At 43.3% G+C, this 11,812-nt stretch overlaps 1 protein-coding gene across 2 annotated transcripts in view; it reads right to left on the bottom strand.

Moving 5' to 3' along the window:
• LOC138744367 (STE20-like serine/threonine-protein kinase) overlaps positions 1 to 11,812 on the bottom strand; it is a 105,322-nt gene that overhangs the window by 4,764 nt on the left and 88,746 nt on the right. For both annotated transcript variants that reach the window (XM_069900413.1, XM_069900414.1), the window contains 5 exons: positions 8,387 to 8,516; positions 7,970 to 8,094; positions 7,053 to 7,241; positions 459 to 584; positions 146 to 259 (listed from right to left, as the gene is read on the bottom strand). In XM_069900413.1, coding sequence (XP_069756514.1) covers positions 146 to 259; positions 459 to 584; positions 7,053 to 7,241; positions 7,970 to 8,094; positions 8,387 to 8,516 — 684 coding nt within the window. The remainder of the gene's footprint in view (positions 1 to 145; positions 260 to 458; positions 585 to 7,052; positions 7,242 to 7,969; positions 8,095 to 8,386; positions 8,517 to 11,812) is intronic.

Genomic DNA, 11,812 nt, shown 5'->3' with positions numbered 1-11,812 from the left:
TGATATAGCCCAGGAGCTTTCAGATCATTCACCCCTTCCCTTCCAAAGCTACCTGCTAGTAGGGGTGACATTCCCACCACATTCATTCTTAACAGAATCAATGTCACGAGGATCACCCTCCCTCTGAAAGATTCAAGCATGATACCTTCTTTCTGGGCCGGAGTTTGTCCCTCCATTCTTTCAGCTCCTGACAGTGCTCCTCGTCCACCTCCTTCAGCTTGTGGGTCTCATGTTCAATGAGCAGGTGACACTTCTCATTCTGCAAGGGATCAAACACAAAGGGGTAAGGAGGAGAGGTCACGAGGGTAGATGGGTCATGGAAGAAGGAGGGATCACGGGGGTGAGGTGAGGAGGGTGGAGTCACGGGGAGTGGGAGGAGTGACTGGGACAGGGTCACGGGGAAGGAGGGTCGGTGTCATGGTGAGTGGAACAGGGAGGTGTCACAGGGACTGGGTTACCTGCAGTTGTTGCAGCTCGCGAATGTTGGCGTCACATTGCAGCTGCAGGTCTCTCATCTGGTGTTCGTGCTTCTGGTGTTGTTGCAGCCGCTCGTTCTTCTGCCTCTTCTCCTCCTGGCTAGCAAACTGTCACAGAGATTGTCAGTCCCAGCTCTGACCGAGCCCCCCATCCCCCCATCCCCATCCAGACCCTGTCTCCGTGTCCCTGTCCCCAAGTTTGTCCAAGCCGTGACTGACCCATCTGCCGTTTTCAGTCTATGTCCACTCCACCCCAACCTCACCCTACCCTATCCTCATCCACCCCACCCCAACCTGAGCTGAGAAGTGGCAAATGGAGTTTAACCCAGATAAGTGTGGTAGTTCATTCCGGTATTTGAAGGCAGACTACAATGTTAATGGGATGACTCTGAGCAGTGTGGACAAACAGAAATCTCAGGGACTGTTATCTGTAGGGGGACTCAAAGCTGCTGCACAGGTGGATAGTGTTCTTATGAAGGTGTATGGTGTGTTGGCCTTCGTTAACTGTGGGATCATTCAAAATTCGCAAGGTAATGTTATGGCTATACAAGACCTTCATTAGATCCCATTTGGAATAATGGGTTCCGTTCTGGTGACCTTATTACTGGAAAGATGTGGATGCTATAGAGAGGGTGCAGAGGAGATGTACAACGATGTGGCCTGGATTGGAGAGCATGCATTTTAAGGATAGGGTGAATGAACTCAGACTTTTCTCCTTGGAACAACGAAGGATGAGAGTTTACCTGATAGACATGTATAAGATTATGAGAGGCATTGATTGTATGGATGGCCAGAGGCTTTTTCCCCCAAGGCTGAAATGGCTAACATGAGGGGGCATAGTTTTAAAGGTGCTTGGGAGTAAGCTCAGGGGAATGTAAGAGGTAAGTTTTTCCACACAGCAAATGGTGGGTACATGGAATGCCCTGCTGGCAATAGTGGTAGAAGCAAGTACAATGGGATCTTTTAAGAGACTATTAGATAGGAACATGGAATTGAGAAAAATAGAGGGCTATGCAGTGGGGAAATACTAGGCAGTTACTATTGTAAGTTATTGGGTATGCACAACAAATATGGGCCAAAGGACCTGTATTGTGCTGTAGATTTCCATGTTCTATTTTCAGACATCTGGGTGATTCTCCTCTCCAGTACAACCACAGCATTCCTATTGTGTGGTGACCAGAATCGCACACAATATTCCAAGAGTTTCTGAACCAGTGTTTTGTACAGTTGCCACATTATGCCCCTACTTTTATATTCCATGACTCAACCCATGAAAGAAAGCATGCAATAAGCTTCTTTCCCTCCTTATTATACCTGTGTCAGCAGATTCAGAGAACTCTGGACTTGGAGCTAAAGGTTGCCCTGTTCACAACCATGACTTAGTGTCCCACCGTGCACTGTAAACATTCTACCACTGTTTGACTTTCCAAAAATCCCCACCAGAAACTTGTATGGATTAAACTATGTCTATCAAAACTCCAACCATCTGATCCACCTCCCACATAACCTTGTGTCATCTGCAGACTTACTAATTACTCCTGCGACAACAAGCTCCTGAATATATATCACATATAACAATCCCCAAGATACACCTGACATTCTGTTCTCTCCAGTATTTTCCTTTTTAAAAGCAGGAAGCATTATGTTTTGCAATGATAAGGTTTTTAATTATTTTGGGGTTTTATTCTTTTTAGTCAGTAGTTTATAATTTTCTAACATTTAAAAATATTAATTTCTATTTAATAGCTCCTAACTGCTTCTGAGTGTCAGTGACATTAAAAACCCAGTAATATGTGAAGGGTCCCATACGGGAAAGGGTGATGCCTTGGGAAAGGGTGATGCCTTGGGAAATTGTTCCTGGATGAGTCTTTGGAGATCAGCAACCATCATCCTACTAGGCTTAAGATAGTTATGGAGAGAGAGAGAAATGATGGGACCACAAGTTAAAATGCGGAACCAGAGCAAGACTGACTTTGAAGGTGGTATGATAAGAAGTAGCTCATTGATTGGTACCAAAAACCCGCTCTTCAGCCTAACTTGCCCACACTGAACAAAATGTCCCACCCTCACCAGTCCCACCTGCCTCTGTTATATTCCCCAAAACATATCCTATTTCTGCATCTATCCAATTATTTCTTCAACACTGCAACTACTTGACTCGACTTCCTCCTCCGGCAGTCCATTCCATACACCCACCATCCCTCAGGTTAGTTAATTCTGTCCTGCTCACCTTAAACCTATGTCTTAACCATATAACCATATAACCATTTACGGAGCAGAAACAGGCCATGTCGGCCTTTCGAGTCCGCACCGGTTCACTAGAACAACTCCACTAGCTCAAACCTCTCGCTCACCGCCAATAATCCTCCAACCCCCTCACCTCCATGTACACATCCAACCTTCTCTTAAATGACAGAAGGGACCCTGACGCAACTATCTCATTTGGAAGTTCATTCCATTCTGCCACTACTTTCTGAGTGAAAAAGCCACCTCTAATATTTCACCTAAAGTGTTGCCCCCTTACCCTTAACTCATCCCTTACCCTTAACTCATCCCTTACCCTTAACTCATCCCTTACCCTTAACTCATCCCTTACCCTTAACTCATCCCTTACCCTTAACTCATCCCTTACCCTTAACTCATCCCTTACCCTTAACTCATCCCTTACCCTTAACTCATCCCTTACCCTTAACTCATCCCTTACCCTTAACTCATCCCTTACCCTTAACTCATCCCTTACCCTTAACTCATCCCTTACCCTTAACTCATCCCTTACCCTTAACTCATCCCTTACCCTTAACTCATCCCTTACCCTTAACTCATCCCTTACCCTTAACTCATCCCTTACCCTTAACTCATCCCTTACCCTTAACTCATCCCTTACCCTTAACTCATCCCTTACCCTTAACTCATCCCTTACCCTTAACTCATCCCTTACCCTTAACTCATCCCTTACCCTTAACTCATCCCTTACCCTTAACTCATCCCTTACCCTTAACTCATCCCTTACCCTTAACTCATCCCTTACCCTTAACTCATCCCTTACCCTTAACTCATCCCTTACCCTTAACTCATCCCTTACCCTTAACTCATCCCTTACCCTTAACTCATCCCTTACCCTTAACTCATCCCTTACCCTTAACTCATCCCTTACCCTTAACTCATCCCTTACCCTTAACTCATCCCTTACCCTTAACTCATCCCTTACCCTTAACTCATCCCTTACCCTTAACTCATCCCTTACCCTTAACTCATCCCTTACCCTTAACTCATCCCTTACCCTTAACTCATCCCTTACCCTTAACTCATCCCTTACCCTTAACTCATCCCTTACCCTTAACTCATCCCTTACCCTTAACTCATCCCTTACCCTTAACTCATCCCTTACCCTTAACTCATCCCTTACCCTTAACTCATCCCTTACCCTTAACTCATCCCTTACCCTTAACTCATCCCTTACCCTTAACTCATCCCTTACCCTTAACTCATCCCTTACCCTTAACTCATCCCTTACCCTTAACTCATCCCTTACCCTTAACTCATCCCTTACCCTTAACTCATCCCTTACCCTTAACTCATCCCTTACCCTTAACTCATCCCTTACCCTTAACTCATCCCTTACCCTTAACTCATCCCTTACCCTTAACTCATCCCTTACCCTTAACTCATCCCTTACCCTTAACTCATCCCTTACCCTTAACTCATCCCTTACCCTTAACTCATCCCTTACCCTTAACTCATCCCTTACCCTTAACTCATCCCTTACCCTTAACTCATCCCTTACCCTTAACTCATCCCTTACCCTTAACTCATCCCTTACCCTTAACTCATCCCTTACCCTTAACTCATCCCTTACCCTTAACTCATCCCTTACCCTTAACTCATCCCTTACCCTTAACTCATCCCTTACCCTTAACTCATCCCTTACCCTTAACTCATCCCTTACCCTTAACTCATCCCTTACCCTTAACTCATCCCTTACCCTTAACTCATCCCTTACCCTTAACTCATCCCTTACCCTTAACTCATCCCTTACCCTTAACTCATCCCTTACCCTTAACTCATCCCTTACCCTTAACTCATCCCTTACCCTTAACTCATCCCTTACCCTTAACTCATCCCTTACCCTTAACTCATCCCTTACCCTTAACTCATCCCTTACCCTTAACTCATCCCTTACCCTTAACTCATCCCTTACCCTTAACTCATCCCTTACCCTTAACTCATCCCTTACCCTTAACTCATCCCTTACCCTTAACTCATCCCTTACCCTTAACTCATCCCTTACCCTTAACTCATCCCTTACCCTTAACTCATCCCTTACCCTTAACTCATCCCTTACCCTTAACTCATCCCTTACCCTTAACTCATCCCTTACCCTTAACTCATCCCTTACCCTTAACTCATCCCTTACCCTTAACTCATCCCTTACCCTTAACTCATCCCTTACCCTTAACTCATCCCTTACCCTTAACTCATCCCTTACCCTTAACTCATCCCTTACCCTTAACTCATCCCTTACCCTTAACTCATCCCTTACCCTTAACTCATCCCTTACCCTTAACTCATCCCTTACCCTTAACTCATCCCTTACCCTTAACTCATCCCTTACCCTTAACTCATCCCTTACCCTTAACTCATCCCTTACCCTTAACTCATCCCTTACCCTTAACTCATCCCTTACCCTTAACTCATCCCTTACCCTTAACTCATCCCTTACCCTTAACTCATCCCTTACCCTTAACTCATCCCTTACCCTTAACTCATCCCTTACCCTTAACTCATCCCTTACCCTTAACTCATCCCTTACCCTTAACTCATCCCTTACCCTTAACTCATCCCTTACCCTTAACTCATCCCTTACCCTTAACTCATCCCTTACCCTTAACTCATCCCTTACCCTTAACTCATCCCTTACCCTTAACTCATCCCTTACCCTTAACTCATCCCTTACCCTTAACTCCGTGTGTGAAATTTAAAGTATAATAAATTGACAATATTCCCTGGCCACTAATTCCCTTGTTAGCGCCACAATCCTTCAGGGTGAGTTGTTGTTGGAGAGGCGGATATTCTCTCATAAAGGATTACTTTATTTCAGATGTTATACAGGAAAATCTGCAGATGCTAGGGGTCCAGTGCAATGCACAAAAGAGCTAGAGACACTCAACAGGTCACACTGCATCCAAAGGAAATAAAAGGCAGTCAACATTTCGGGCCTGAGCCGTTCCTTGGGAATGTGGAAAAAAAATGAGTAGATGCCTGACTAAAAAGGTGGGTGGAGGGGGAAGGAAGGAAGGAAAGGGAAGGGGGAGGAACAAAGACTAACAGGTATGAGGGAATAGGTAGATACAAGTGGGAGGATAGAAAAGAAAGAAGCTGAGAAGTGATGGGGAAGATAGCAGAGGGCTAAGAAGTGTAGCTCTCTAATGGGAGAAGGAAGGGAAAAGGAGTAGAAAGCTGAAAGACAGGAGGCAAGAGTGGTAGGGAAAGGGAGAGATCAGGAGAGGGGTGATTAATGGAAATTAGAGCTCGATGTTTACATTTTAATGTAGACATACAGCTCCCTTCAAAACACAAGCCTGTGCTGCGCAATTACATCCAATTGACCTACAACCCCCCAGTATGTTTTTAAGGTTGGGAGGAAACCCACACAGACAAGGAGAGAATGTACAAACTCTTTACGGAAAACGCCAGATTCGAACCCGGGTAGCTGGAGGTGTAACAGCGCTGCACTACAGGCTACGTTAACCGTGCCAGCCACGTTAATGCCGTCTGGTTGGAGGCTGCTGAGACAGAATACAAGGTGTTTCTCCAATTTGCAGGTAACTTTGATTTGGCAGTATACAAGGCAATGGGCAGACATGTCAATGTGGCAACGGTGTGAGGAATTAAACTGGATGACCACTACTTTTACCTTTCTCAATGCTGAGTGAATCAATAGCCCTGTAACCGGCGTTAATGATTCCAAACTTGGCACCTCTGATTAACAATTTCCTTACTCTGGGCAAAAGACTGTGTTCACCCGATCTATTCCTCTCATGATTTTGTACACCTCTGAGATCACTGCACATCCTCCTGCACTCCAAGGAATAAAGCCCTCACCTCCTTTGAGCTATACAGGCCCTCGAGATTTGGCAATATCTTCTCAGTAGAATGAAACATGAAAGTCTCCAGATGCTGTAATTGTATTAAAAGCACACAGAAATGTTGGAGGAACTCAACTCAGGCCATACCTTGAAGAAGGGCTCAGGCTCTTAACTTTCTATGGACGCTGCAAGACCAGCCGAGTTTCTCAGTGCTCTCTCCTACTTGACAACAACTTTCCTGCAGCACAGTGACCAAACTAAAACCTATTCTGCAGCATGCCTATCCAATAGCTCTGTGGCATTGTATATCTCTCTCCAAATCCCCTCACACCATGTCTTCCCCACCAGAAACCCTCTTGTTCTTTTCCTGACCCTGATCTGGGTCAAAGGCCTGGATATTCCTGAAGTTTTGCATCACTGCCCCACCTGGTGGTAATCACAAGAACTGCCAGTCAGAGTGCCTCAGATCAGAGAACAGTTGGAGGCTCACCTGTTTAATCTTCTCCCGATCTTGTTCTGGTGAACTCGAGGAGCCAATTCGCAGGCTCTTTTTGAACATGGCCATGCGAGTCTTAGCATCACCGCGTTGGATTTTGGGCAATCTGCCTCTCTCCTGGGTTTGCCGGTTCTTCAGCTCCTCAATAAGACGTTGGTTATATCTCTGCATCTGCTCCATTTCCTGTTAACAAAGGAGGTGGGGAAGTGTCACCATGAAGAAGTTGCAATCCTGTGTGAAACAGGTAACAAGAGGGTGAAGGGAAAGGCTGTGCTCCATAGTTTAGACCAAGTGTAGAGCTGTTGGGGAAGGAGAGCAGTGTAGATTTAGCTGGATCTAATGGTTACATCTTTAACTGCGATGATATAAACTTGGATTGTATTTCCTTTACTCTCAAAGACTAATGGGTGATTGGCTGAAGTTCTGAAGATTTGTTACAGTAGCATTGAATAGCAGAGGAATTTGGAAAGATTGTATTTTCAATCTCTCCTCTACAAAATAATTTTATTTTAGACCACCACGAATATTGTATTTAGACGGATAGATTTTAGTTAACCTGTGTTTTCTCTGCCAGGTGATATGGTTAGATCATACATCAGCCATGACCTCCGTGAACATTGGTGCTGACTAAGGGCAAAGGAGACTCCAACCATTCCTGGGGATGGACACAGAGGTCAGAAGGAAAATGAAAAGGGGAAAAGTGTGCGGCAGTCACTTGGGACCAGACAGGAATGGTCTGCTAAAGGTCACATTGAGGGGTGGAATTCGCACATATCACTAAAGAAATCCATATAGAAGAGAAGCTGATGCCGTGCTGAATACAGTCTTGTCAGCAGATGTGAATGGTCCCTGCAAACTTCACCAAGAGGAAAGGAATGAGTGGGCAACTGGAGCAGGAGGCGCAGGCTGACCTTCTCATGCCGTTTTAACAGCTGGTGTCTCTGCATGAAGTATTGGTCTTTCAGCTGCTGCTTTAGAAGCTGGTGCTTCTCCTGGAGATGCCGTTCCTCCACTTCCCATATGGCCGCCTCCTTAGCTGAACAGCAACAGGCAAAAACATTATTCATATCCTTGCATCCCAACCTGCAAACCCCACTATGTGACACCAATGTCCAAACCAGCCCAAGTGTACCACTGGACTAATCCTTGAGTGTCCCTCCAAAGCCCATTTACTTGTCAAAACCAGTGCTGTCTGTGTCCCCCTCGGTTACAGAAAACAACAGAGAAGTAATGGCCCAGTTCAGTTAAACTCCCTCCAAGCTGGTCTCCCCCATGCCAGGACTGTACCTGGATTTGGTCTCATCTCCCAGCACGATGTTTGATCTCACCTCGCATCATCTGCTGTTTGTTGTTCAAACACTCCCGCTCAATGGTAGCAAGCTCCAGTTTGTGTTGGTGGATAATTTTCTTCAGGGCTCCATCCAACTCCTGTTGCTGTTTCTGTAGGAACTCCTGCTCCTGAGGAGCCATGGTGAGATGCACAGGGAGGGAAGGACATACAAAAGTCACACACCAACATGCACAGGCACAAGACAGCAAAATAATGGTCTGGGTCAGACACAGTGACCAGTTGATGCCATCCTGGTTCAAAGAAACTAAATATGGCAGTAAGCTGATATCTGCAGTGATGCCATATCAGGGACATTAGTGGGCTTGCTAAGTAGACTTTGTTAAGGCAAACAACCCCACATGGCTGAACGTTGCTGGAAACGCTTTGCTCGTGACGGTTAATCATCTCAGATTGTTCCCTGTCACAATGGCACCTGGATCTATGTATAATTTCTTTTCCACCAGTGTATTCCACTTGACTCTGGTCAAAGTAACGATGACTGGCATGATCATACCTAGCCCTCCAATATCCAAAAAGCAGTTCTCACATCTCCATGCAGATAGAAGCTTCAGGGCAGAGTTGCCTCACTCCTACAGCATTAATGATAGTCAGCAAGACCTTGTGGGCAAACTGATGGATGCCATGGTGCACAGCAAACACTGGGTGAAGGACAGCAACTGTGCAGGGTCTGCAGTTCAGGTGCCAATGGCTGAGGACAGCGTCACCATTGTGTGGCAGAGCTTGGAGTGACAGGACGTAGCGACACACACTGGTCTGCAGACAATTAATCACCTGCCAAATTATTCATTGGTCTCCAGCTATTCCCATTACATAATAACCATCATAGCAAAACACAAACTAGCTTCAAATTTCCTCCCAGCTGCATCTAACAAAAACAAGGAATAGTGAAGAACAATGTTACATTTTCCACTCCAGCTAATTGACAGTGCCTGTCTACCATACAATCCAGGACGTAGTGTCTTGTTACTACCAACCCTCACTCACACTCAATCCGCAGTTCCACTTGATTAACCTCCACATACAATGGTTCAAAAATAACAAAGGTTTATGGGCCAAACACATTCAAATTGACCACATGAGGAATACTACAAGCCCTGTAATACCAGGATGATTGCTAGGAGGTCAGGGTGGTGAGGCACGGCAGGGAGAGGATGTGACTGCAGAGCAGGTGAAAGAGGAATGGGTCGGATGGAGGCGAAGGACCAACTACCTTCACACCAGGCTGCACAGCTTCAAACCTTCACTGATTCAAGATGACTAACTTTATTGTGGAAGCTGTAACCATTCGGAACATGATGGATCTCAGTGAATCAGACCTCAAAGACTCTATTGGGAAGGAATCTGTTCATTGGATGGAGAACCCTAAACAAGAGTACACTCCTCAGAATGAGGACCCATGCATATCCCGGTTATGGATGAACAGAAGTACACAAACATGCTGGAGAAATTCAGCAGGACACATAGCATCCATAGAAAGTAAAGGGTAACCAATGTTTTGGGCCTGGGCCCTTTGTTGGATATGGTTAGACAGCCTGCTTCTGGATCACATCTTCCTGCTGCTCCCTGGAGATGAGTGAAAAGGCAAAAGGAGGAGATCAAACTATTCCTCTGGCCCATAAACAGAAGAATCTGCTCACGTTTAATCACTAGGATATGTTTGTCCTCTCATATTATTCCACTCTGTGGCCCAGGACGACCCAGTAACTAATGCTGCGGTCTGTGCTTTGGAACGATGATGCCAATATTCATTCCACATGTATGCACACGCATTCTAAACATTTCATTTTGCTGCACTGCAGAGAGCAGAGACAATAGCTTTAGAATTTATTAAGCAAAGAAAGTCTAAGTTTATCAATGCATAAATTCTTCATATGAAGGATGTGTATGGTTTTTCTAAACCTGTTTCTGAAGCAAGTTCAACCTGTCAGTAATCTAGACCAGGATCTTCCTGCTGCAACTTGACATGCCACTCATCACTTCCCTAGTGTATTTGTGCTGTAGCAACAGCAGAGACTCAGAGTGGTTTAAAACCAATGTTCACCTTTAGTTCAAAATAGACATTCCATTTTCTATGGAAAATAATTTTTTTTAAATTTAACAAAATTGTGGTATTAAGAAAATTAAAGATTGTTTTGAAGAAGGGAAATTTATTACTTTTAGAAGGAAAAGTTTAAGATATTTAAAAATACAAAATTTTGTTGTAATCAAATTAAGAGATATTTTTGTGAAAATTTTGGTCAAGATTTGGTATTACCAGTGGAGACAGAAGTAGAATTATTATTATGCACTAGGGATATAAGAAAATTATTTTAGAGATGTATAAATTATTACAAAAGAAGGCTCGAAAAGGAGTTCATAAATCAAGATATAAATGGGAGGTAGATTTAAATAAGCAAATAGATGAACGTAGATGGATTCAAATATGTAGCGAGAGTATGAAAAGTATAATGTGAGATATTAGTTAGTTCAATATAATTTTATTCATCAGTTATATTTAACACCACAAAAGTTACATAATAAGAACTATATTTATTTAGATTTATGTTTTAGATGTGGACAAGAAGTTGGTACTTTTTTTTGCATTCTACTTGGCTGTGTTCAACAATTAAAACTTTTTTGCTTGAAATGTGTAATTTATTAGAACAAATAATTGGAATAAGATTCCCACAGGATCCAATTTTAATTTTATTGGGAGATATTAGAGGGATTAAACCTAAATTAAAACTGAATTGATGGCAATTTGTTCAAATTGGCTTGGCAATAGCTAGAAAATGTATTGCCATAACTTGGAAGTCAGATATTGATTTGGAAATGGATAGATGGCATGCAGAAGTTCGGAGTTGTATTCCACTTGAGAAAATTACTTATAATTTAACAGCTACATACATTTTTTTAAAAAAATATGGAGCTCATATTTACAAACTGTTGATATTAAAATTTAAATGAATCTCGAACATTCCCTTTCTCTTATAAGTCTCTATAAATATTTGTATATTTAAAAGAATCGGAAAGTGAAGTACTCCTGTTGTGGTTTTCTTGCCCATCTTTTTCTTTTTTTAAGTTTATATAGGGTTGGGGTGATTCATAGAAGGTTTTTCTTTATTTTGTATTTCTTTACTCTTTTTTCTTTTTAAAAAAAATACCATATGTATTTGGATTAAGTTTAAAATATTGTAACATGTTTGCTAAGTGGTTTTATTTTAAATGAAGTATTTAAAAAAAAACTGATGTTGTGAAGCCTCCTGCCAACTTGAGGAAAATAGCAATCACTTGTTTTTGCTTAACTCAAAACTGAAAGGAAAAAAACTGCAGAAATCAGGAAATATTCCCATGCTACACCTGCACACTGAGGCATGGGACTAGTAGTGTGCCTCAGGGATTCATGTTGGGGTCATTGTTGTTT

This window comes from Narcine bancroftii, chromosome 10, assembly GCF_036971445.1.
Source record: "Narcine bancroftii isolate sNarBan1 chromosome 10, sNarBan1.hap1, whole genome shotgun sequence".
In the NCBI taxonomy this organism is placed as follows: Eukaryota; Metazoa; Chordata; class Chondrichthyes; order Torpediniformes; family Narcinidae; genus Narcine; species Narcine bancroftii.
This window is presented reverse-complemented; position numbering and strand designations above follow the sequence as displayed.